This window comes from Babylonia areolata, chromosome 4 (genome assembly GCF_041734735.1).
Source record: "Babylonia areolata isolate BAREFJ2019XMU chromosome 4, ASM4173473v1, whole genome shotgun sequence".
NCBI classification, from domain to species: Eukaryota; Metazoa; Mollusca; class Gastropoda; order Neogastropoda; family Buccinidae; genus Babylonia; species Babylonia areolata.
This window is the reverse complement of record NC_134879.1, coordinates 1,165,348-1,192,907: the sequence shown is the minus strand read 5'-3', so window position 1 is coordinate 1,192,907 and position 27,560 is coordinate 1,165,348. Positions and strand designations below refer to the sequence as shown.

General features: G+C 45.2%; 2 protein-coding genes across 4 annotated transcripts in view; both read right to left on the bottom strand.

Annotated features, from left to right (window-relative positions):
* Positions 1–317: 317 nt before the first annotated feature.
* On the bottom strand, positions 318–7,981 carry LOC143281514 (uncharacterized). Of its 3 annotated transcripts, none has more exons than XM_076586728.1 (3): positions 7,726–7,981; positions 3,402–3,527; positions 318–1,104 (listed from the first exon to the last, which is right to left on the bottom strand). In XM_076586728.1, exons 2-3 carry the CDS (start codon positions 3,513–3,515, stop codon positions 319–321), a joined length of 900 nt encoding a protein of 299 aa, XP_076442843.1. In that variant the 5' UTR covers positions 3,516–3,527; positions 7,726–7,981; the 3' UTR covers position 318. The 3 variants fall into 3 exon arrangements, with proteins under 3 accessions (XP_076442843.1, XP_076442841.1, XP_076442840.1); XM_076586726.1 differs by having other exon boundaries at positions 3,402–3,524; XM_076586725.1 differs by lacking the exon at positions 7,726–7,981 and having other exon boundaries at positions 3,402–3,680.
* A 15,713-nt stretch (positions 7,982–23,694) lies between these two features.
* Positions 23,695–27,560, bottom strand: part of LOC143281512 (potassium channel, subfamily K, member 16-like) — a 47,113-nt gene continuing 43,247 nt past the window's right edge. Inside the window, exon 7 of the mRNA XM_076586724.1 lies at positions 23,695–24,114. Coding sequence (XP_076442839.1) covers positions 23,992–24,114 — 123 coding nt within the window. The 3' untranslated portion in view covers positions 23,695–23,991. The remainder of the gene's footprint in view (positions 24,115–27,560) is intronic.

The window sequence follows — 27,560 nt, the reverse complement described above, 5'->3', positions numbered from 1 at the left end:
GTCAGTAAGTCCTGTATGACGTGACACCCCTCCCACCCCTCCTTCAGTTCATACTGTCAGTAAGTCCTGTATGACGTGACACCCCTCCCCCCCCTCCTTCAACCCCGATTCCGGTATCCACCTCCTCAATCCCCCCCCCCCCGCCCCCCCCCCCCCCCCCCCGCACTTCCCTGTCTCACTTCCCCCACCCCACTCAATCCCCTCCCCTTCCCCATCTCCACCTCCTTAATCACCCCCCTCCCATGCTTCCCCGTCTGCCCCCCCTCCTCAACCCCCCTCACCCCCCAGTCCCCACCTCCACCCCCACCGCGGAACAGTTCACACACGGCGCAGAAACTGCCTACTGTCCCTCTTGGCCAGCACGAACCCGAAAGACTCCAGCAGCAGACTCCCCTTGCCTTCCTGCCTGTACTGGCGCTGCTGTTGGTGCCGATACAGATCCTCACAGGTGGGGAACCACTGACGACACCGGTGGCAGCGCGTGCCCTGCTTCCGGCGCATGACTTCACAGTGGCCTGCGAGGTCTCGCACCACGTTGAAGCAGGCGCCGCACCCCCCGCAGCGCAGAGCGGGGAACATGTAGACGGCCGGGTGGACGACGAGGTGGGCCTGAAGCTGCACCCCGTCGACGAAGAACTGCCCGCAGGCGTCACACACGTGCCGCTTCTCTGGCGGGAAGGGGGGGTTCTTCACCAGGCACGTCTGCTGCTGTCGGGCGGGGCCTTCCGTCACGATGTCCATGTCATTTCCGTTGGACTGTTCCAGTGAAGTTCTCGTGCCGCTTTCCCTGAGATGTGTTAGGACGTCACGCGAGACACGGCCCGTTCCTGGGTCGGCAGCCACATGGTGTCCGTTGCTGGCATCGTGGCTGGAAACCTCACGATGATCGTCGATGGAGCGGTTGTTGCTGCAAAACCCAGAGTCGGCAGAGGCCGCGTGCTGGACGGATGATGCACCGTGCTCTGGAATAGCCCAACACCTGAGGTTTTCGGCAACAACAGAAGCTGATCCATCGCTGCCGCATTCAGTGGCAGGAGCAGGAGCAGCAGCAGCAGCAGCATCTGTATCTGCCGGCTTCCTGGGTTCCCCGCTCCTGTCTTTGCCCTGATGAATAGGATATCGGCGAGGATGAAAAAGGAGAAAAAAAAGTCCAAAGACAATCAAAACTCCCCCCTTCCCCCTCTCTGACACACACACACATACACTCTCTCTCTCCACTTTCTTCGGTATAAAACTGGATGCGCTGAAGACAAAGTATAGTAAAAATGTTGCATGCATCTGTGGTAAGCAGTTCAGCTTGTATCATTGTTTGTTTCACTGTCAGCACCTTCTTGCCGAAGTATTTCAAAGAGAATAACTATTCTGCAGATGATTTTTGGAAAGTTGTTTCTGCCGAGGTTCTTATGGTCGAACTTTCACAGGCATTAGTTCATAGCCCAAATTCTACATTCCTTTAATGTACTTCAGAATTGTCTTAATGGTTTCTGATTCGTATTATCATTACTGAATTGTTACTGTTAAATGTAATTGCGTGTTCCTGTTTTCCTCTTCCCCCTCCCTTGCTTGCTTCTAATTATCGTCAGTAATACTTTGCATTTCGGCGGACTGCCGACGCTGGAACTGACGGACGAACCCGGGTGTGGCCGTGTATGGGGGAATCTAAGTGAGCGGCGTGGGAGTAATGCCACTAAAACGGTGCAGATGATGGGGCAGCAAAACAAACAACAAAAAATAAATAAATAAATAAAACTTTGCATTTCCCCCGATTATGATTTTTAACGCTTTTTTTTGTTTTTTTTTGTTTTTTGTTGTTGCTTAATATAGCATGTTTAATAATCATACACAACCTTTTTGACTTTTCACAGTCAAATGATCGCAGTCAAAATTAAAAAAAATATTTTACTGATATGTTCCTGTCTGTGTTTAAGATAAACGTTAGAATGTTGAATCACATTCATTGTTATTCAGTGTTGCAACTGTTATTATGGATCAATCACATTCAGCTTAATTAAGTCTATTACGCGTGCAGCTGCACAACTTTTGATAATGAAATGAAAAACCACAAAATTGTAATCTCTTATCCAGGGGAAATCAGCGCTGTCAGATCACTTTGCTGTAGCCACCACAGTCGTGTCCCCTGTGGTTGTGAGACACTCTTTCCCCCTGTCCCGTCGCTGTGATATTGAGTAGGGTCGTCAGTGGAGGGCTGTCACTTCACTGAGATCAGTCACTAACATGCAGGTCCAGGACGTCAATCACCAGCCTGTATTTGGACCTCTTCCTCTTGGGGTGCTGGCTGCATTACTTTTGTTCGGCAAAATCATTTACATCAGTTTCAGTTTCAGTAGCTCAAGGAGGCGTCACTGCGTTCGGACAAATCCATATACGCTACACCACATCTGCCAAGCAGATGCCTGACCAGCAGCGTAACCCAACGCGCTTAGTCAGGCCTTGAGGGGAAAAAAAAGGTGAATAAATAATAGATAAGCTTACACAAATAAATAAATATAACTATAATGTTAAAAAAAAGAAAAAGAAAAAGGTAGTAGTAGTAGTAATAATAATAATAATAATTAATAACAATAATAAATAAATAAATAAGATAACAATGATGATAAATAAGCAAATAGATGTAAAACATAAAGACACACATTTACATATACACCCACACATGCATAACAGATATGCACCGAACATGCAGTTTCACAGATATGAAAGCACAGTTAAATACATATAAACGTACATGAGCTCCAACACACACACACACACACACACACACACACACACACACCACACATTACCCTGCACCTCCTCTACATCATTCATTTCTAAGTACACAAAGAGTAAAGTGGCAACTCAGTGCAGATCAAATCATGCAACACTGATATTTCATCCACATTCAACAGGCTCGGGGTTTGACAGACCATGTCACGTGAGGCATTGTTTCCAGAAACGTTGATATACTGGGACCTTGGTCAACTGCATGCATTCTCACTGTGGGTGAGGGATGAAAGTCCGGCATGCATGAAGCAGGGAAACGTGATACATTGTGGCCCTGGTCTCAGATCTGTTTGCCCAGTTACATTGTCCACTCTACAGCAGCAGTAACGGGGTAGACGTACATAACATTTCTCTCACTGCAATTTGCGGCAAGTTCTGATATATATTGTTGTGATTAAAAAAAAAAAAAAATTCTAATAGAACATTCACTTTTGCGCCACTCTCTTGCTGATTTCACACACACACACACACACACACACACACACACACACACACACACACGCACGCACGCACACACACACACACACACACACACACACACAGAGAACTTTTCCTCCTATGTTTTCTATTTCAAAAGAGAACTGCTGTGCCTTGTAAATACTTGCAAACAAACGTCTTACCTCTTCAACAACAGCAACAACAGCATCACCCCCTTCTCCTCCTCCTCCTCCAACACTCAAACCTTCCTTGTCGTCCCCACCATCCTCAGCACACGGTGGCTGCGACTTGCCCATCTTTCCACACTGCTGACAGTCACCACAATCAGCACTCAGTGCAACAAACGACATTCCGGAGACAAATGAACAGAAGCTGACGGGCGCAATAGCCGAGTGGTTTAAGCGTTGGACTTATCAATCTGTGGGTCCCGGGTTCGAATCACGGTAACGGCGCCTGGTGGGTAAAGGGTGGAGATTTTTTTCCGATCTCACGCACGCAGAAGATCAAATATGCACGTTAAAGATCCTGTAACCCATGTCAGTGTTCGGTGGGTTATGGAGACACGAAAATGCCCAGCATGCATGAACCACGACAGAGTCATCGGCAAGTCGATGTTGGTCGTGTAACGGAAAGAAGAAGTTTCCGGGTCTGCGTCCGTGGAAGGGCTTCAGTTTTTGGAAAACTAGCGACGACAAGCTCTTCTCCTCTTTTGAGCGTAAACCAAATTTGTAATAACGAGAATAAATGGTTGAATAAATAAATAGACAAATGAATTCTGCACCTTCAGCCGCTGTCCTCTCTAGGGTGTAAACCAAATTTGAAATCACTAGAATAAATGGTTGAATAAATAAATAGATAAATGAATTCTGCACCTTCAGCCGCTGTCCTCTCTAGGGTGTAAACCAAATTTGAAATGACTAGAATAAATGGTTGAATAAATAAATAGACAAATGAACTCTGCACCTTCAGCCGCTGTCCTCTCTAGGGTGTAAACCAAATTTGAAATGACTGCAATGAATGGAATGAATGAATCAACGAGTGAATGAATGAATGAATGAACTCTGCAAATCAAGTCGCTCTCCTATTCTACGTTTGAACCGAATTTGAAATGTATGAATAAATGAATGCATGAATGAATGAATGAATAGATACATAAATAAAACGAATAAATAGAGAAATAAAACCTACGAATAAATAAATAAACGAATGAATTAAAATAAAAATGAACACATAAAGTACAGCAAGACACAAGACAGTACACGGGAAACAACAACAGCAAGCACAGCGTACGGGGCTTTATAGGTCAGGCCTGATATAATAGTCACTAATTAGCTCACCCGTCGTTCTGGTGCTTTTAACCCTTTCACCGCCAAACTCGCATTTATGCACAAGCTAGGTAGAGGACCCATGTCACTGAAAGGTGAACAGATCATGGGTCTGCTATCCATGAACCTACTGCTCTAATTTCGGTGGTAGGTCAGGCCGTGTTTTCTACACATCGCAAGAAGAATCCCCAGCTACTGTTTAGACATCATCTTTTCTGTGTTTATAGCACAAGGGAATTTGCACTCCAAATTGACTGACGGTGAAAGGGTTCATGTTGCCTATCAGTTTCCTGTGCCAATTATTACGGGACACTTCATGGAGCTTGTTCGTCATAACCACACACACCCTACACAGCAGCAGTCATGTCGCTATGGTGATGATAATGATGATTGTAACAACAACAACAATAATGATAATAAATTTGTTTTTGTTTTTTTCTCTCAAGGCCTGACTTAAACGCGATGGGTTACGCTGCTGGTCAGGCATCTGCTTGGCAGATGTGGTGTAGCGTATATGGATTTGTCTGAACGCAGTGACACTCTGAGTTACTGATATTGATACTATCAAGCTTCAGTCAAGAAGCTGTGAGCTCGACCAGCTGATTACTGTCACTGCGTTTTATTCTTATGAGATTTTTAGCTGTTGATCATGGAGTTGCTTAATAAAGAAACAGTCCACACTTTACACCCCCCACCCCACCCCCACGCCCCCCCACACACACCCTTCTCTCCCCCATTCTCAGTTGCTTCCCACACAAACCTTCTAATTTTCAACTTCAAAGGTCAAGGTTAACATGTTTGAAGAAAACACCAAGAACGCCAAGAGAAACCACACTGTTGGTCATGATATTATCAGCACATCAACAGTTCCCTTGGATGGAAAGGAGAGGCAGAAGGGAGGAGAGAGAGAGAGAGAGAGAGAGAGAGAGAGAGAGAGAGAATGAATGAATGAATCTTATTTTCCAACGGTGAAGATATTAGCACTTTGGCCGACTTACACATCTGCCGTTGTTCTAAGAGACACACAAACATGTACGCATATAAATGTAGTTATACTGAATACTTAAATACATGTATAATGTACGAGTATAACACAGCGTCAAACTGAGAGACACAACATCGCTCACATCTGTACGGAACGGAAGCGAGTTACAGAGAGAGAGAGAGAGAGAGAGAGAGAGAGAATTATTGTCAACATAGTGCGCACAGACCAGATTATTCAGATGACTAATCAAATGTGTAAATATATCAAATACCTTACCAACCAAACAGTCGCTCCAAGTGTACAAGTATCTGTAGTTCTCAACCAATAATTCATAACAAAATTCCAGTATAGCCTTTCTCCCTGTCAAATTGTTGACTGTGTGAAAACCACTTTGTTCTCAAAACTCCAGAAATCACAACACTCTGCAGCTGTTCTGTCGCGTGAATTTGAGATCCAGAAACAGAGGGTTGATACAGCCACCAACTGCTCACCCCAAGACGAATGAAATTCCCGTGAAAAAAAAAATGCATAGGTAGCTCATTCCCTTCCCCTCCTCAACCCGAGCAGACTCACGCATAACTTCACACAATTCACGTTTTCATTATCGGGCAGAAACGGCTTCTCTCCCCCCCCCCAACCCCCACCCTCCGCACACGCACACACAAGGTTTAACTGCATCTGGAATGGCAGGAGAAGCTCATTATTTTTTAACCCTTGCTCAAGAAAACGAACAAGGCAAACGACAGAGCTCAATCTGCTCTTAACGAAATCCCTTATTTCTCTCTCTGTTTTATCCAGCTAAAAAGCAGTCTTGTTGGGAAAACATTGTCCTGAAAAACAATCGTGTGCCAACTGATTCAATGTATTCCATGAGATTTCCACCTCATGTTTGATATAGTGCTACACTGTCTAATATGTAGCGTGTTTTGCATCTCCGATGATATCCAAAACGAAGCTAGATCATTCTGTGAATGCATGCTTACTGCTTGTTTTTGATCCCGTTGAATTTTTTTTCCATAAGAAGAGAGAGAGAGAGAGAGAGAGAGAGAGAGAGAGAGAGAGTTCGAATAATATATTTCTTTATATTCTTTTCTTTTTCATCCTTCTCCTTTCTGACTTCTACAATGCCTTTCTTTTCTTTCTTTAACTCACTCAGTACGGCCAGTCCTCTCTTCTCCTCTACACAGACCCCTCGGATGCCCAGTGGGTGTCTCAATGACCTTATCTTTAGCTTCCGTCGTCAGAATTGTGGTATTCTTTGTCAATATTCACCTCTTCAGTATGAGAGCCTTCCACTTGCAATATTTTGATGGTGGTAATTGGGGTGAAACGCTGTTAACGTCTTCTCTTTCGCCGTTCGTATGGAGAGAGTTAAGCCGTGATATTGAATCTCCCTCTGTCCACCCCAGACACCTCTGTCTTTTTCTATCCTTTCATATTTTTATTTGGCTTTTTAAAAAAATTCAATGTTCCCTTTCTTTGCCTCTCGTTATTGCTACGAAAACAGTGAAAAGTGTTACAGCTGAAATCAGAAAGGAATTTTTCTAAACCGCTGCTACGAAAACAGTGAAAAGTGTTACAGCTGAAATCAGAAAGTAATTTTTCTAAACCGCTGCTACGAAAACAGTGAAAAGTGTTACAGCTGAAATCAGAAAGGAATTTTTCTAAACCGCTGCTACGAAAACAGTGAAAAGTGTTTCAGCTGAAATCAGAAAGGAATTTTTCTAAACCGCTGCTACGAAAACAGTGAAAAGTGTTTCAGCTGAAATCAGAAAGGAATTTTTCTAAACCGTTGCTACGAAAACAGTGAAAAGTGTTTCAGCTGAAATCAGAAAGGAATTTTTCTAAACCGTTGCTACGAAAACAGTGAAAAGTGTTACAGCTGAAATCAGAAAGGAATTTTTCTAAACCGCTGCTTGGTTGACATAATACTATGTCGACAACGTGTTTCATACACACTACTCCACATCTGCTTAATAATAATAATAATAATAATAATAAGAAGAAGAAGAAGAAAGATCAGGTGCTTGACTTACACACGCAGAAACCCGACGTGCTACATGGTCTAACCTCCTCCATGTTTGTTATTAATATATCAATATAAAATGGGAAAAAAAAAAAAAAAAACAAACAAAACAGACAAATTGTTAATACCTAAGAATATACCCAGCAAAATGAATTTGACTCCAGACTTACCTAGTGAATTGCTGATCGCTTGATATTGGCAAAGATTATACTCCAGGCCTTGTTGATGCTTTTGTCTCGTCTTTTGGATTTCTCCCTTTTTTATTCAGGTCCTCTTCCTGCTCTATATAATGCTGTTTTTATGTGTAGTTACTGTTCAGTTTTAAAACCTTCACTTTGACGACCCCTTCCTCAGAGACATACAGTGATACACACACGTACTTGCTCCAAGATTGTGGACATGACAGCCACCACCAGCAAACACTGACAGAGGATGACAATCAGTTGTGTGGATGCTGATAGCAGGACACTGTGACACTGACAACAAACGGAAGCCAGTGAACGGAAGGGCGGGAAATAGATACCCGGACACATCCACGTCAAACTGCGGAGAAAATTCAGAGAGACAGCTTGCGTGGTTTGAACTGGGTGATGGTAGTGGGTGATAATCCTGCCACCCACCACATCAGTCAGTCTGGTCCACATTCTCTCGCTCTGATTTTAACTCCCTCCATACGAACGGCGAAAGAGACGACGCTAACAGCGTTTCACCCCAATTACCATCATCAAAATATTGCAAGCGGAAGGCTCTTATACTGAAGAGGTGAATGTTGACAAAGAATACCACAATTCTGACGACGGAAGCTAAAGGTTGGGTCATTCAGACACCCACTGGACATCCGAGGGGTCTGTGTAGAGGAGAAGAGAGGGCTGGCCGTACTGAGTGAGTTAAACCGACACTGGATGTGAGTTTTATTGACTCACTTGTGTAAAACAAAGTGAGTCTATGTTTTAACCCGGTGTTCGGTTGTGTGTGTGTCTGTGTGTCTGTGTGTGTCTGTGTGTATGTGTGTCTGTGTGTGTCTGTGCGTGTGTGTTCGTGGTAAACTTTAACATTGACATTTTCTCTGCAAATACTTTGTCAGTTGACACCAAATTAGGCATAAAAATAGGAAAAGTTCAGTTCTTTCCAGTCATCTTGATCAAAACAATATTGCACCTCTGGGATGGGCACAAAAAAAAAAAAAAAAATGAAGCCTAATTATATGCAAACTGCATTTACTGTTATATTTATATTTTTTGTATTCTCTAAACTTGGCACTTTGATCTGATATTTGACACAACAACAAGAGCAGTCATTAACATCATTTTTTGTTCAAACAGGAACTTTTTTGCTAAGCATGGAAGTTTTATTTATTTTGTAAACGTTTTGGTGCAGATATTAAAGAAAAAAAGAAATTACTCTGTAATTAATGCTAGGGGACCTAATTTGCCACAAGTGAGTCTTGAAGGCCTTGCCTCTCTTGTTTACTTTGCTTTACTCGATTTCTCCTGAATTTTACAGATATAGTAAAATTGCGGCTATGGGAAGGGGGTGGGGGGAGCGGGGTGGGATAGGGGGATGCTCGTGACGGGTATGTATGGTTTGACTGGAAGATGGGGTTGATAATTCTGACACGTGTCAGTCAGTGACAACGATACTCTGGTGGTCCACATTTTCTCTTCTTTTAACCCGAAGCTTCGTGCGACTTTTTTTTCTTTCATTTTTTTTTTTTTTTAATAGTCTCCCCCCTCCCCTCCCCCACCGTCACACGTTCTCATGATTTTTTACAGAAACAGGAACTGCGGAGGGGAAAGGGGGAGGGGGGTAGGGGGATGTGGAACGGGGGGTGGAGGGGGGGGGGGCTGTTCGTGATAGCTTGCATTGTCTGACTGACGATTCTACTGTTGTTGTGTTGTTGTTTTTTTTTATAATAACGAATCATTACGATGATACTCTCTCTCTGTGGCTATCTGTCTGTCTGTCTGTCTGTCTGTCTGTCTCTCTTTCTCTCCCTCCTTTCTTGGATTTTAAACCGAAATCTGGGTCCGATTTTTCTTTCTTCACCTTTCAGATTTGTAGACTCGGGGAGACTACGCAGAAACTGTACGCGACATCGGACAGCTTGCAGACGGGCGCAATAGCCGAGTGGTTAAAGCGTTGGACTGTCAATCTGAGGGTCCCGGGTTCGAATCACGGTGACGGCGCCTGGTGGGTAAAGGGTGGAGATTTTTACGATCTCCCAGGTCAACATATGTGCAGACCTGCTAGTGCCTGAACCCCCTTCGTGTGTATATGCAAGCAGAAGATCAAATACGCACGTTAAAGATCCTGTAATCCATGTCAGCGTTCGGTGGGTTATGGAAACAAGAACATACCCAGCATGCACACCCCCGAAAACGGAGTATGGCTGCCTACATGGCGGGGTAAAAACGGTCATACACGTAAAAGCCCACTCGTGTGCATACGAGTGAACGCAGAACGCAGAAGGACAGCTTGCGTAGTTCGACTGGATGGGTGACGGAATTAATGTTCCCTACATCAGTCAGTGACAGAGCTGTCCACTCCAATAGTGGAACTGACACGTAGCTGAGCTTTGTGATATAAAAAAAAGAGAGGAAGAAATGAAAAGAAAAGACAGGAAAAGAACAAGAACGGAAGGAAAAATGCAAGAGGAAGGGACAAAGGAAGGAAAGAAGGAAGGAAGGGAGGGAGGGAGGAAGGAAGGAAGGGACAAAGGAAGGAAGGAAGGGAGGGAGGGAGGAAGGAAGGAAGGGACAAAGGAAGGAAGGAAGGTAGGAAGGAAGGGAGGGAGGGAGGAAGGAAGGAAGGAAGAGACAGAGAAAGTGATTTAACTGAGATGGGTGGACGTCCTATGTTGATTTTTTTTTTAAAGTTTCTTTCTTTCTGTTTTTGTTTATCTATTCATTTCATTTCATTTCCATCAAGGTCTGACCATAAACACGTTGGGTTACGCTGCTGGTCAGGCATCTGTGTAGCAGATGTGGTGTAGCGTATATGGATTTGTCCGAACGCAGTGACGCCTCCTTGAGCTACTGAAACTGAAACTGAGAAACTGAAACAAAAACTGAGCATTAATTATAGACCGCTCTACAAAGACCACTCAAGCAGGCCCCAAAACAGGACAGACAGCCATTTTCATGACGTTCAACGACCTATTGGCCGCTAGGGTCAAGCTTTTCAGGGCTTGGCTCCAAGGCCGGGTTTCATGAGGCAGCGTTAAGTTTGCTTGGAGTTAAAAAAGTTCCTACATATGTGGACTTTATCGTGGAGTTTGAAACATTCGTAACGGGTAAGAAAACTTAGCTCTGCAAAGTTCGCTCATGGAACCCACCTCTGGGTCAATGAAAGTTGCGTCGTTAGAGGTGGAGTAGCTTTTGTCAATCAACACTCGATCCTTTTTCCAGATCTGTAAGCTTAGCTTCTTCAATTCAGAGAAGGAAATACGTTTGTCCCAGCTGTTTTTACCGTGTTTGGCTGTTTGTTAAATCAATAATACAACAGCAAATTGAGAGCTGTATTATCAATAGTTTCCCCGATGCAATGGGAAATCTTTTACAGCTTAGCCTTTTGTGAAGGACTATGACTCTCGAACTAGGAGGCAAAATTGCACTGGCTCTTAGTGCTGCAGCCTTGGGGGCTAGTTGGCCTTTGAGAACCATCCCAACGCCGACTGTGCCAAAACCCTCTTAGCCGAGAGAGTGGGGATGTAACTTGGGCAAGACACTCTCCACTGTAATCAAATTCTAGCCCAAATAGTCGGGACAGTAGTTGCCTCCTCTGCTGTTCTCATGGTCAAAGTCGGACACGACTGACTATCATATAATACAGCCAGCAGATATCAGTTTGGCCAGAAGTTTGTTCTCTCAATGTTTGTTTCAGTTATTATCATCCTTATCCCCCTCCTCCACGCACACGTCACAGCATGCAAGATAACAGAGTGGTTTCCTCCTTGTTTGCTGTGGGATGCGTCATTGTTTGTCCACGTTGCTGGGTGACATTGATGGACGGTGTCTCCTCCTTACCTCCCCTGTTTCTCCACGGCGGCAGTGGGTACAGGCTGTTAGGGACTGATAACTTTATGTGTCTTCAGGGTAGAGAGTGGTGCAGTGGGTACAGGCTGTTAGGGACTGATAACTTTATGTGTCTTCAGGGTAGAGAGCGGGCAGTGGGTACAGGCTGTCAGGGACTGATAACTTTATGTGTCTTCAGGGTAGAGAGCGGGCAGTGGGTACAGGCTGTCAGGGACTGATAACTTTATGTGTCTTCAGGGTAGAGAGTGGTGCAGTGGGTACAGGCTGTTAGGGACTGATAACTTTATGTGTCTTCAGGGTAGAGAGCGGGCAGTGGGTACAGGCTGTCAGGGACTGATAACTTTATGTGTCTGCAGGGTAGAGAGTGGGTACAGGCTGTTAGGGACTGATAACTTTATGTGTCTTCAGGGTAGAGAGTGGGTACAGGCTGTTAGGGACTGATAACTTTATGTGTCTTCAGGGTAGAGAGCGGGCAGTGGGTACAGGCTGTTAGGGACTGATAACTTTATGTGTCTTCAGGGTAGAGAGTGGCGCAGTGGGTACAGGCTGTTAGGGACTGATAACTTTATGTGTCTTCAGGGTAGAGAGTGGCGCAGAGGGTACAGGCTGTTAGGGACTGATAACTTTATGTGTCTTCAAGGTAGAGAGAGGGCAGTGGGTACAAGCTGTTAGGAACTGATAACTTTATGTGTCTTCAGGGTAGAGAGCGGGCAGTGGGTACAGGCTGTGAGGGACTGATAACTTTATGTGTCTTCAGGTTAGAGAGCGGGCAGTGGGTACAGGCTGTTAGGGACTGATAACTTTATGTGTCTTCAGGTTAGAGAGCGGGCAGTGGGTACAAGCTGTCAGGGACTGATAACTTTATGTGTCTTCAGGGTAGAGAGTGGCGCAGAGGGTACAGGCTGTTAGGGACTGATAACTTTATGTGTCTTCAGGGTAGAGAGCGGGCAGTGGGTACAGGCTGTCAGGAACTGATAACTTTATGTGTCTTCAGGGTAGAGAGCGGGCAGTGGGTACAGGCTGTCAGGGACTGATAACTTTATGTGTCTTCAGGGTAGAGAGCGGGCAGTGGGTACAGGCTGTCAGGGACTGATAACTTTATGTGTCTTCAGGGAAGAGAGCGGGCAGTGGGTACAGGCTGTCAGGGACTGATAACTTTATGTGTCTTCAGGGTAGAGAGCGGGAAGTGGGTACAAGCTGTTAGGGACTGATAACTTTATGTGTCTTCAGGGTAGATAGTGGGCAGTGGGTACAGGCTGTTAGGGACTGATAACTTTATGTGTCTTCAGGGTAGAGAGTGGTGCAGTGGGTACAGGCTGTTAGGGACTGATAACTTTATGTGTCTTCAGGGTAGAGAGTGGGAAGTGGGTACAGGCTGTTAGGGACTGATAACTTTATGTGTCTTCAGGGTAGAGAGCGAGGAGTGGGTACAGGTTGTTAGGGACTGATAACTTTATGTGTCTTCAGGGTAGAGAGCGGGCAGTGGGTACAAGCTGTTAGGGACTGATAACTTTATGTGTCTTCAGGGTAGAGAGCGGGCAGTGGGTACAAGCTGTTAGGGACTGATAACTTTATGTGTCTTCAGGGTAGAGAGTGGGCAGTGGGTACAGGCTGATAGGGACTGATAACTTTATGTGTCTTCAGGGTAGAGAGTGGTGCAGTGGGTACAGGCTGTTAGGGACTGATAACTTTATGTGTCTTCAGGGTAGATAGTGGGCAGTGGGTACAGGCTGTTAGGGACTGATAACTTTATTTATGTCTCTTCAGGTTACAGATGGGGATTAGGGAGCAGGGGGTTGGGGGGTGGGGGGTCGCGGGGGGGGGGGGGGGGCGCTGGTGTAGAATCACAACCCTTTGATGATTATGGTTACGCCGCAGGCTAGGTGTGTGTGTGTATGTGTGCGCGTGTGTGTGTGTGTGTGTGTGTGTGAGTATGTGAGCGCGCGAGCGGACTTGTAGAATAAAAAGAAAGTAACAGCGCACAACCATGTCGTTGTTCGAAAACAGGCCTCAGAACGGCTTCAGTGTTCCTCGGAATATATCACTCCGTACAGCAGGCGTTCTTGGGTACCTAGGTGTTCGTTATGTCATCCAGTGTTGGTGAGTAGTCAAAGTTCGAGACCCCCCTTTCCACATGGTGAGGTGTACTTAGGAAAGGTACTTCACTCCGATCGTCTCACTCCATCCATGTGTGACTGAGTATACCATTGACGGGCGCAATAGCCGAGTGGTTGAAGCGTTGGACTGTCAATCTGAGGGTCCCGGGTTCGAATCACGGTGACGGCGCCTGGTGGGTAAAGGGTGGAGATTTTTACGATCTCCCAGGTCAACATATGTGCAGACCTGCTAGTGCCTGAACCCCCTTCGTGTGTATATGCAAGCAGAAGATCAAATACGCACGTTAAAGATCCTGTAATCCATGTCAGCGTTCGGTGGGTTATGGAAACAAGAACATACCCAGCATGCACACCCCCGAAAACGGAGTATGGCTGCCTACATGGCGGGGTAAAAACGGTCATACACATAAAAGCCCACTCGTGTGCATACGAGTGAACGCAGAAGAAGAAGAAGACTGAGTATACCGACCTGAGAAAGGTTTAAACGACGGTAAGGGAGAACTGGGCCCCGCCTTCCTATGCCGAGCCCCAAGACAGACTGCAAGGAAATAACTGCCCTTACGGCCGCAAAAGGTTGTGAGATCTTTAACCTATGACCTTGAAGTAAGAATATAGAACGGTTCGGAACCTGGGATGACCAGATCAATATAGAACGGTTCAGACAGGGGATGACCAGATCAATATAGAACGGTTCAGACAGGGGATGACCAGATCAATATAGAACGGTTCGGAACCTGGGATGACCAGATCAATATAGAACGGTTCGGAACCTGGGATGACCAGATCAATATAGAACGGTTCGGACAGGGGATGACCAGATCAATATAGAACGGTTCGGAACCTGGGATGACCAGATCAATATAGAACGGTTCTGAACCTGGATGACCAGATCATATAGAACGGTTCTGAACCTGGGATGACCAGATCAATATAGAACGGTTCGGTTCGGAACATGGGATGACCAGATCAATATAGAACAGTTCGGAACGTGGGATGACCAGATCAATATAGAACGGTTCGGAACATGGGATGACCAGATCAATATAGAACGGTTCGGACAGGGGATGACCAGATCAATATAGAACGGTTCGGAACCTGGGATGACCAGATCAATATAGAACGGTTCGGAACCTGGGATGACCAGATCAATATAGAACGGTACGGAACCTGGGATGACCAGATCAATATAGAACGGTTCGGAACGTGGGATGACCAGATCAATATAGAACGGTTCGGAACGTGGGATGACCAGATCAATATAGAACGGTTCGGACAGGGGATGACCAGATCAATATAGAACGGTTCGGAACGTGGGATGACCAGATCAATATAGAACGGTTCGGACAGGGGATGACCAGATCAATATAGAACGGTTCGGACAGGGGATGACCAGATCAATATAGAACGGTTCAGACAGGGGATGACCAGATCAATATAGAACGGTTCGGACAGGGGATGACCAGATCAGTATAGAACGGTTCGGAACCTGGGATGACCAGATCAATATAGAATGGTTCGGACAGGGGATGACCAGATCAATATAGAACGGTTCAGACAGGGGATGACCAGATCAATATAGAACGGTTCGGAACGTGGGATGACCAGATCAATATAGAACAGTTCGGAACGTGGGATGACCAGATCAATATAGAACGGTTCGGACAGGGGATGACCAGATCAATATAGAACGGTTCGGACAGGGGATGACCAGATCAGTATAGAACGGTTCGGAACGTGGGATGACCAGATCAATATAGAACGGTTCGGACAGGGGATGACCAGATCAATATAGAACGGTTCAGACAGGGGATGACCAGATCAATATAGAACGGTTCGGACAGGGGATGACCAGATCAGTATAGAACGGTTCGGAACCTGGGATGACCAGATCAATATAGAACGGTTCGGACAGGGGATGACCAGATCAATATAGAACGGTTCAGACAGGGGATGACCAGATCAATATAGAACGGTTCGGACAGGGGATGACCAGATCAGTATAGAACGGTTCGGAACCTGGGATGACCAGATCAATATAGAACGGTTCGGACAGGGGATGACCAGATCAATATAGAACGGTTCGGACAGGGGATGACCAGATCAATATAGAACGGTTCGGACAGGGGATGACCAGATCAATATAGAACGGTTCGGAACCTGGGATGACCAGATCAATATAGAACGGTTCGGAACGTGGGATGACCAGATCAATATAGAACGGTTCGGAACTTGGGATGACCAGATCACTATAGAACGGTTCGGACAGGGGATGACCAGATCAATATAGAACGGTTCGGAACCTGGGATGACCAGGTCAATATAGAACGGTTCGGAACCTGGGATGACCAGATCACTATAGAACGGTTCGGAACCTGGCATGACCAGATCAATATAGAACGGTTCGGACAGGGGATGACCAGATCAATATAGAACGGTTCGGAACGTGGGATGACCAGATCAATATAGAACGGTTCGGACAGGGGATGACCAGATCACTATAGAACGGTTCGGAACCTGGGATGACCAGATCAATATAGAACGGTTCGGACAGGGGATGACCAGATCAATATAGAACGGTTCAGACAGGGGATGACCAGATCAATATAGAACGGTTCGGACAGGGGATGACCAGATCAGTATAGAACGGTTCGGAACCTGGGATGACCAGATCAATATAGAACGGTTCGGACAGGGGATGACCAGATCAATATAGAACGGTTCGGACAGGGGATGACCAGATCAATATAGAACGGTTCGGACAGGGGATGACCAGATCAATATAGAACGGTTCGGAACCTGGGATGACCAGATCAATATAGAACGGTTCGGAACGTGGGATGACCAGATCAATATAGAACGGTTCGGAACTTGGGATGACCAGATCACTATAGAACGGTTCGGACAGGGGATGACCAGATCAATATAGAACGGTTCGGAACCTGGGATGACCAGGTCAATATAGAACGGTTCGGAACCTGGGATGACCAGATCACTATAGAACGGTTCGGAACCTGGCATGACCAGATCAATATAGAACGGTTCGGACAGGGGATGACCAGATCAATATAGAACGGTTCGGAACGTGGGATGACCAGATCAATATAGAACGGTTCGGAACTTGGGATGACCAGATCACTATAGAACGGTTCGGACAGGGGATGACCAGATCAATATAGAACGGTTCGGAACCTGGGATGACCAGGTCAATATAGAACGGTTCGGAACCTGGGATGACCAGATCACTATAGAACGGTTCGGAACGTGGGATGACCAGATCAATATAGAACGGTTCGGACAGGGGATGACCAGATCAATATAGAACGGTTCGGACAGGGGATGACCAGATCAATATAGAACGCTTCGGAACGTGGGATGACCAGATCAATATAGAACGGTTCGGAACCTGGATGACCAGATCAATATAGAACGGTTCGGACAGGGGATGACCAGATCAATATAGAACGGTTCGGAACCTGGGATGACCAGATCAATATAGAACGGTTCGGAACCTGGGATGACCAGATCAATATAGAACGGTTCGGAACGTGGGATGACCAGATCAATATAGAATGGTTCGGACAGGGGATGACCAGTAGAACAGTTTGGACAGGGGATGACCAGATGGATAGATCATTCTTCATTTGATCAGATCACCGTTTTAACGACCAGCCACCAGAACGTGGTTCATATTTCTTTATCTCGCTGACAGACTTCAGACAGACACAACAAACGCAACATGAGACTGAATCAAATCGAACATAGGAAAATTTATTTGGACATGTTGCAGGATATATCCCATTTCAATTATCATTAGTGGAATGAGATTACATAGATGTGGATAAATGTAAAATACCAACAACAGGAATTACATGCTTCATTTGGAATGTTGGTAGCAAACACATATCTCGTGGATTTCTTAAAATCCTCTCTCTCTCCAATCACCCACCCGCTTTCTTTCTCATCACGAGTCTTTTAATCAATAGAGAAATTAGATAAACATGCTGATCAAGATAATAGATAAACAATTTTAAGGCAGGCAGAAAAAAAAAGCAGCAAGAAAAAACAACAACCAACCAACCATTGCGTAAGTGACTCCTTTGTGAATGAGTGTCACAGGAATTCTTCAAAAACTCTCGCCGGCACATGCTGACGAAATCTAAAGAAAGAAAGAAAGGAGAAAGAAAGGAGAAAGAAAGAAAGGAGAATGAAGTTCACACGGGTCATGGTGACCCAGTGTGCAAAGGGGGTTGGGTGTCACGGAGCTCACGTGATAGGGTGGATTCAGGCTAGCAGGTCAGAAAGGGCAGTCTCTCTTTGTGAAGAAACCGCTCAATCAATTGAACGAGAAAGAGAGGATTACGAACAGCTGCGGGTGGAAATATAATGAGTATGATAACAGCACACAGACATACACACACAGACACAGACACAGACACACACACACACACAGCACACTCACACACACACACAACACACACACACACACACAACACACAGCACAACACACACACAACACACACACACACACACACACACACACACACATACAACACACACACACAACACACACACACACACACACACACACACACACACCATGAAGTGTAAGAAAGCAGGGACTAAAGGTCAAAAGAATGAGGGAAGGTAGATAGATAGAAAAACAAACGAATAAATAAATAGATAGATACATGAGAACAGGCCTTTCCTAAATGGAAAGTCAGATCAATGAAAAGAAGAGAACACTGACAGTTGCTGACAGAGAAAAAAAAACCTCGACAGTAATACACAGCATGGAACAAAACAAGGAAGGCGCCTAACAGTTAAGTTGTAAAGAAAGAAAAAAGAAAAAAAAAAAGAAAAGAAAAAAAAAAGAGAGACTGTCCCATTCAGAACACACCAAGTCGCATCAATCCAAACATAATGCAATGAAAGCAAATTGGGTTGCTCATAGCAAAGCAAAACAACGAAACACTATCCTTCCCCCCCCCCCCACCCGCCCCCCACACCCCAAAAAGAGGAAAAAACCTAACCAACCAACCAACCAACCAACCAACCATGTACCAATGGAAAACAAACAAGCATCGCCCACCCTTCCCCATTTCATGACTTTAAAAAAAAATGTGTGTGTGTGTGTGGCGAGGGGTGCGGGGGGCGGGGGGCGGGGAGGGTTGGGGGGGGGGGTGTGTGTGTGATATGAGTTATTTCTCTGGTCATCGCAGTCTCCAAGTCGAAAAGTTAAGATCAAACTTAAGTTGGCAGAAAGCTTCACCAAAGGACTTTTTTTTAAATTTCCTTTTTACATTGAAATCAAATCATGTTTTCTGTCCCAGTCAACTGAACAGCAGACTCGTTTTGTTTAACCCCTTGACTCCTGGTGACAGGTATGCTGGCTAGAGAAAGGACCATCACCTCACTGATATCAGACCGCGATTTCAGGTCAGGATGTCAGTCACTATTCTGTATTTTGAACTTCTCCATCATGAGGATTGATTGTATTACCTTTGGTCATCAAGAATTGATTACTACATTGAAAAGCCGCCGTGACAAAGTGGTTAGCGTCGCGGACTGACGGCTGGGAGGACGCGGGTTCGAATCCCAGCGGAGGTGGGTTTTTCGGCCCGTGGCCGGCTCCTACCCAGAGTTGAGTGTGCTGTGGGCTTAAATGGGGAGACTGGAACCACACAGTCGAGTGTCATCTCGGGCCTGGTTAACGCTGGGATATCATTATGACAGGAAGCGAAGAGTACAGCCTTTTCACGCAGTCCCAAACCAAAATGGACCTCCATAGCAACATCGTCATCGTCATCGTCATCCTCCTTCTTCATCATCATCAATATAAAAAACAAAATAGTCTCAAAGTCTGTGGTCTTTCATGCCCTGCTCTCATGGTGACCTCAGTTTCGATATCCCTCCACTTCCGTGCTTGGGATGAGTCCTGTCAGTTTCTTCAGTGTCGGCAGATTCATGGGGGGGCTGTTGTTTGAGGGACGTGGTGGCGGTCTCCACTCTGGGAGGGACGCTCACTTAGTCTGGCTCCGCGACTAAGCCATTACTGTCGTTAGTAGGGGGCTTAGTAGGTGGTGTCCTAAGTACGTTAAAACAGAACAGACACCGCTGAACACCACCGAAGTGTCTCAGCAGCAGTGCAGGGTCTCCTCTGGTGTGTGGCCTCCTGGCGACCTAACATCAATGGTTCCGTGCTGACTGCCGACGCTGGAGCTGTGACGGACGAACCCGGGTGTGGCCATGTATGGGGGAATCTAAATGAGCGGCGTGGGAGTAATGCCACTGAAACGGTGCAGATGACGGGGCAGCAATTAAAAAAAAAAAAAGGTACACCGAAAGTGAGAACTGCAGTTGAAGCCAATTGGCCCATTGACCTCACTTCATCGAGGTTCGGTAGACAAAGGGTTAATCAAACACGTGTCTCTGAATAAGAGTGACGGGCATGGCTTCTGGACAACCTAGCCATGATCAGGGTTTCGTACACATATATGCCAACTGATTGTTTTCAGCATGGATTCTGGACAACCGAGATGACTCAATATTCCACATAATATATTTGCGTAAATTATTATTTTGATTTTTAAAGCATTATCTCCTTGGTGGAGCAGTGGCCCGGTGGGTAAAAACACGTGGACAGGAAGCGAGCGTTCCGGGTTCGATTCGCGCAGTGACCAGGATCGTTACTCTCCCATCCAAAAGATTTCGTCGAGAGGTGGTCTGGGTACTTGTGTTTCGGGAAAGACCGTGTGCAGGAGGATACAGTTAGTTGAAGTTCAACAACTCCCTTGAGGAGATCAGCCCGGGTTAAAGAGAGAGAGAGAGAGAGAGAGAGAGAGAGAGAGAAGAGAGAGAGAGAGAGAAGAGAGAGAGAGGAGAGAAGAGAGAGAGAGAGAGGAGAGAGAGAGAGGAGAGAAGAGAGAGAGAGAGAGAGAGGAGAGAAGAGAGAGAGAGGAGAGAGAGAGGAGAGAGAGAGGAGAGAGAGAGAGAGAGAGAGAGAGAGAGAGAGAGAGAGAGGAGAGAAGAGAGAGAGAGAGAGGAGAGAGAGAGAGAAGAGAGAGGAGAGAGAGAGGAGAGAGAGAGAGGAGAGAAGAGAGAGAGAGAGGAGAGAGAGAGGAGAGAGAGAGGAGAGAGAGGAGAGAAGAGAGAGAGAGAGAGAGAGGAGAGAAGAGAGAGAGAGAGAGAGAGAGAGGAGAGAAGAGAGAGAGAGAGAGAGAGAGAGAGAGAGAGAGAGAGAGTTTATAAAGTTTACGAAAAAAAATGTTTCGACTAATGAGTTCAACAGTATATACAATATAATACCATGCAATGCAACACAGTACAGTAGAATACAGACAAATCCGATACAATACAATGCAATACAATATAATACAATACAATGATTGCCAGAACAAGTCATTGTTTCTCACAAACATTCTCAGCAAGCGTCGTTACAGCACATAAATCAGACTCACGAACGGACAGAGGATTTTCACACCCCCCCCCCCCCCCCCACTCCCTCCCCCTTCTCTCTCTTTCTCCGGTCCTTCATCCACTAAGCCTTCCGATGTGGTGCCAGTCTTTTTGTTGAGGTGCTGTTAGCCGAAGTCCCAGATATCAGACACACTTGTTGAGCACGCTTGTGAAAGAACACACAGTCTCTTGAGAGTCGAGTCGTCGCTTGACAAACATCTTTCTCAAAATGTTAACTTTGGTTGGTTATAAAACAACAGCAGCAAAAAAAACCATACGTATGTGTTCGCGTGCTTCCGCGTATGCAAACACACACACACACACACACACACACACACACTCGCTTGCACGCACACACACACACACACACACACACACACACACACACACACACTGCCTATATATATATCTCATACATGCAAGCACACACTCACACCCACACCTACACGCATCAGTACCCGACTCCATACCCCTCCTCCCTTCACACACACACACACACACACACACACACACACTCACACACACACACACACACAAACTCCTCTGACTACCAGTTCTCGCGCTCCACCGAGACGCCACACTCCAACTGTTCATGTCATCCCCGAATTCCTCACAGATAACAAATCCTCAGCGGCAAGAGAGCAGTACAGCACGAGTAAATCAGAATTATCACAGGCTGAAGACTGGATAGAAATGATGTCATCATCCATCTCTGAAAAAAAAAAAAAATAAAAAAAAACAAACCAACCCAAAACAAACAACGACAGAAAATAATACGATCATCTAAAAGGGAATCCGCGTTCAGTCTCCATTGTTCAGCGAGTATGTTCATGTGCCTTACACAAACTTTGATTAACAAAAAAAAAAAAAAGGGGGGGGGGGGGGGGGGGTGGAAGCAACATGCCCACAGTCAAGGTTGGACCCCAATTGTCTACGTAATCCTTTCCTGCTGTCCTTCTAGGAAAAAGAAAAAAGTGGCAAACTTCAGTATCACATGGAATGTTCGGATGCGAATGGCACTAAGCAGCTGAAGCCAGACGCTCAGTGGGCAATGTCACGCGCAGCAATTTAAAAAAAAACCACAACAATTTTAACACTGTGTAGTTCTCTGAGCAGCTGGCGCTTCACAGACTGAGCACATCATGACTAGCAGGGCAGCAGACTTATGGAGGACCCTAGTGGGTCATTTATATTAGGACACTTGCAACGAAATAGTTTTCACTCAGGAGCCTCACACATGACTGACATTGAGCGACTGTCGTGGGGCAGACTTCACTGGGGGAACTCGACAGTCAGTGATACTGAGCACTTGTCCTGGCCAGGACAGCAACGTAAATGGTCAGATATGGTTGACACTGAGCACTTGTCACGACTGTGATGGCACAGAGACGGCAAGATAATGTTGACACTGAGCACTCGTCAGGGCCAAGATAGTTCAGAAATTTTCCAGATGTTGGTGACACTAAGCACTTGTCACAGCCAAGACAGCATAAACATGGTCAGACATGATTATCACTGAGCACTTGTCAAGACTAAGATAGCAAAGAGTCGGCCAAATAGGGTTGACACTGAGCACTCGTCATGTCCAAGATAGCACAGAGAGAGATGGTAGACACTGATCACTCGTCATGTCCATGACAGCACACAGAGAGAGATGGTAGACACTGAGCACTCGTCATGTCCAAGATAGCACAGAGAGAGAGATGGTAGACACTGAGCACTCGTCATGTCCAAGACAGCACAGAGAGATGGTAGACACTGAGCACTCGTCATGTCCAAGATAGCACAGAGAGATGGTAGACACTGAGCACTCGTCATGTCCAAGATAGGACAGAGAGAGAGAGATGGTAGACACTGAGCACTCGTCATGTCCAAGATAGGACAGTGAGAGATGGTAGACACTGAGCACTCGTCATGTCCACGATAGCACAGAGAGAGATGGTAGACACTGAGCACTCGTCATGTCCAAGATAGGACAGTGAGAGATGGTAGACACTGAGCACTCGTCATGTCCACGATAGCACAGAGAGAGATGGTAGACACTGAGCACTCGTCATGTCCAAGATAGCACACAGAGATGGTAGACACTGAGCACTCGTCATGTCCAAGATAGCACAGAGAGATGGTAGACACTGAGCACTCGTCATGTCCAAGATAGCACAGAGAGAGAGATGGTAGACACTGAGCACTCGTCATGTCCAAGATAGCACAGAGAGAGAGAGATGGTAGACACTGAGCACTCGTCATGTCCACGATAGCACAGAGAGATGGTAGACACTGAGCACTTGTCATGTCCAAGATAGCACACAGAGAGATGGTAGACACTGAGAACTCGTCATGTCCAAGATAGCACAGAGAGATGGTAGACACTGAGCACTTGTCATGTCCACGATAGCACACACAGAGAGATGGTAGACACTGAGCACTCGTCATGTCCAAGATAGCACACACAGAGATGGTAGACACTGAGCACTCGTCATGTCCAAGATAGCACAGAGAGATGGTAGACACTGAGCACTTGTCATGTCCAAGACAGCACAGAGAGATGGTAGACACTGAGCACTTGTCATGTCCAAGACAGCACAGAGAGATGGTAGACACTGAGCACTCGTCATGTCCAAGATAGCACAGACAGAGATGGTAGACACTGAGCACTCGTCATGTCCAAGACAGCACACACACAGAGAGAGATGGTAGACACTGAGCAACTGTCATGGCCAAGACGCTGAGCTTTCGTCATGGCTCAAATGACAGACAAAATGACGGTCAGGCATGACACGGGAGGTGACAACGAGCGGAACCAGCGGGTTGAGCCGGGGGGGCGGACGGATCAGATGTGGTTGACGTTGAGCAGCTCCACCCCACACCCCGGGGCTTCGTCCGTGGACAGCGCGCCTCCTGACCGCTCAGTGGTGATCCTATCAGTGGACACGGACAGAGCGCCGTTCGTCATCTGTAGCAACACACACACACACACACACACACACACACACACGGACACACACACACACACACACGGACACACACACGGACACACACACACACACACGCACACATAGTCAAAGAAACCCTTTCAGCTTAGGCAGTTCCAGAAACAGCTGACACAACAAGTTTGAATTACAGAATACAGAATGCTTTGTATTATTATTATTATTATTATTATTATTATTATTATTATTATCATTATTACTATTATTATTACTATTATTACTGCATTTTTGTTGTTGTTGTTGTTGTTGCTGTTGGTGTTGTTGCTGCTGCTGTTGTTGTTATTGTTGTTTTTGTTGTTGTTGTTGTTGTTGCTGCTGCTGCTGTAGTTGTTGTTGTTGTTATTGTTATTGTTGTTGTTTGTTGTCATTATCATCATCACTAGTAAGAGAAATTATTTTGTGGAGTAAATCAAATACAAACTTTAAACGAGAACCACAAGCATCCAGTGATTATCACATGTATGAAAGAGGCCGTAAACAACTTCAATGTTAACCTAAAGTAAAACCACACACACAAAAAAACTACAAATCACAGTCATACGCATGCAGTAATCACAGTAGACATGAAATATATAATGATGAAAAGAAAGCCAAACAAAAACCAGGACCTATATACTAACAGCGGCTTACCCCCATGGAAGCATCACCAGCCACACGTACTAAACAACAGACATGTGCAGTATCTTGCGATCCTTTATCAGAGAAAACCGCTACATAAGTTCTAGCTATTTTTGGTGCTGAAGCACTTCTCATTAGCCTGCATACATGAAAGTAAAATACCCTTTTGCTCAAGTCTTCTTGAACGCTGTATTGCACCTTGTTTCTTCATATTAAAAAAAAATGTTTAACTCACTCAGTACGGCCAGTCCTCTCTTCTCCTCTACACAGACCCCTCGGATGTCCAGTGGGTGTCTGAATGACCCAACATTTAGCTTCCGTCGTCAGAATTGTGGTATTCTTTGTCAACATTCACCTCTTCAGTATAAGAGCGTTCCGCTTGCAATATTTTGTTAATGGTAATAGGGATGAAACGCTGTTAACGTCGTCTCTTTCGCCGTTCGTATGGAGAGAGTTAAACCAAAGTAAAATACCCAAAAACAGCGTCAGCAAAAGAAACGTTCAAACAAACTGTCCAGTTTTGAATAACAGTATGTCTCCTTGTGTCTCCATACAACTTGACCAGTCCAACAAGCGTTTGCACAATGGTGCTGAGTGTGAGGTTAACCACGAACGAAGCAACGATACACTTGAAACGAAAATTATGACAGAGAGAGTGGCCAGTGGATCTCGATTTGTCAATGTACTCAGTGCCACAGCGAGGTGTTGAAGTTATTTAATTTTGGCAGACTGGTTTAAGACAATAATGTATTTGGGAAAACCCGTGTTGGAATTCATTTTTTCTAGACTGGTTAAAGCTAACACTGTACTTTGGAACAGACATTATTTCATGAACTTACCGACTGCTGAAAAGACGGAAAGAACGAAATCACCAGGCGTGGTAAGAGTCGAAGAAACCAAAAGACAACAGCACCAACAAAATTAAAAAACAAACAAACAAGCAAACAAAAGCAACAAATAAACAAAAATTGACAGGTGTAATAATCACTGTCGTCAAACAAAGCAGGTACAAATAACAGCAGCTCAAATCAGAACTGAGATATCTACATCAAAGAGACAAATACTTATAATCAAAACAACAAACAGAAGATATTTCTTGGAAAAAAACAAACAAACAGAACACCAAGCTAGCAATTCAGGCTGGTACATTTTCAACAAAAAACTGCCCTTTAATCCAACTGAGGTCTAAAGGAAGGACGAGCAACTGAAAATCATTTTTAAACGTTGGTTTTTCGTCTGATTTTCTGACTGTTAATACAACTTCACGATTTCAATATTTTTAAGCATAATGATTTTGCCTTGCCACACTCACAGAGGCTAATCAATTGAGATTAAAAAGAAACAAAAGCGAAATGAACACACACACACACACACACACACACACACACACACACACACACACACACACACACACACACACACACACACAGAATGGATATATCTGAATTAAGATCACCGTGGATACGTTTTCCCCATTCACTTTAAGACTAAGGTAAAGGATTTGCACTCAGAAAAATACGGTAATGTATTATATGTAGATATATATCATATTCTGGTTCAGATATCATTCACTTTAAGACAAAGGTAAAGGATTTGCACTCAGAAAAATACGGTAATGTATTATATGTAGATATATATCATATTCTGGTTCAGATATCATTCTGTTGTCCGTCTGTTGGGTTGCAGTTCCGCAAAGCAAATTTGGTCAAACAATATTCGAATGAACTCGGACTTTTTTTTCTTAAAAAAAAAAAAATAAATAAATAAATAAAATAAATCGCCACGCAATGTCAAATTCTGTTCTTTCGATTGGCTTTTCCCTTACTGAATCCGGTTGTTTCCCTTAGAAAATGAAGTAGGTGTTTGCACATCTCACTGAGTGGTTGCATTTCTTTCTTTTTTTCTAAAGTCCACCTTCATCCTCTTCCCTCTCCTCCACTGGAATAATAATAATAATAATAATAATAATAATAATAATAATAATAAATATATATAAAGACCAGTTTAACAATAATATTTATTGCTGCTGTCAATTCAGTTGACTGAGTTACTGTTGTCCATGCGCTGCAGTTCCTACCATTCTACAGGAGGTGAACGGGCATGACAATGTTGCCAGTTTATTCAGGCGTCAATATTCCGTTTTCGGAGGTTTGACTGGACATCCTACTCAATGCCACGCAACTGCTCACTCTAGAAACTGTATAAGAGGTAGGGGCGGTACAGTTCACGTTCTATAAACTGTGGACGAACATAGGTTTGATACAGTTGCTTTGACGTCGGTTACAACATAAAGCGAGACGTGATTGGATATTTTAAAGCCAAAGTAATGACACATACAAACGAAGACGAAGATATACAAGGACGCAACAGCACGCATCGTTGTTTCTTTGTATGCTCTACTGTTTTGTCTGCGGATATACTGTTGTCAAAGCGCGTCTCTTCCTCGCATTGTTTCGTGTTGTAATAGTATCCATGCTGTGCTGTGCTGTGCTGCTGGTGTGCTGTGCTGTGCTGCTGGTGTGGTGTGCTATGCTGTGCTGTGCTGCTGGTATTCTGTGCTGTGCTGTGCTATGCTGTGCTGTGCTGCTGGTGTGCTGTGCTGCGCTGTGCTGTGCTGCTGGTGTGCTGTGCTGTGTTGCTGGTGTGCTGTGCTGTGCTGTGCTGCTGGTGTGCTGTGCTGTGTTGCTGGTGTGCTGTGCTGTGCTGCTGGTGTGCTGTGCTGTGCTGTGCTGCTGGTGTGCTGTGCTGTGCTGCTGGTGTGCTGTGCTGTGCTGTGCTGCTGGTGTGCTGT

Bases quoted from the DNA above. Each gene is read 5' to 3' on its own strand.
- LOC143281514 (XM_076586725.1), bottom strand. From the start codon at position 3,569: ATGTCGTTTGTTGCACTGAGTGCTGATTGTGGTGACTGTCAGCAGTGT. The intron at 1,105-3,401 runs GTAAGACGTTTG...CCTATTCATCAG, and splicing joins TTGTTGCTGTTGTTGAAGAG to GGCAAAGACAGGAGCGGGGA.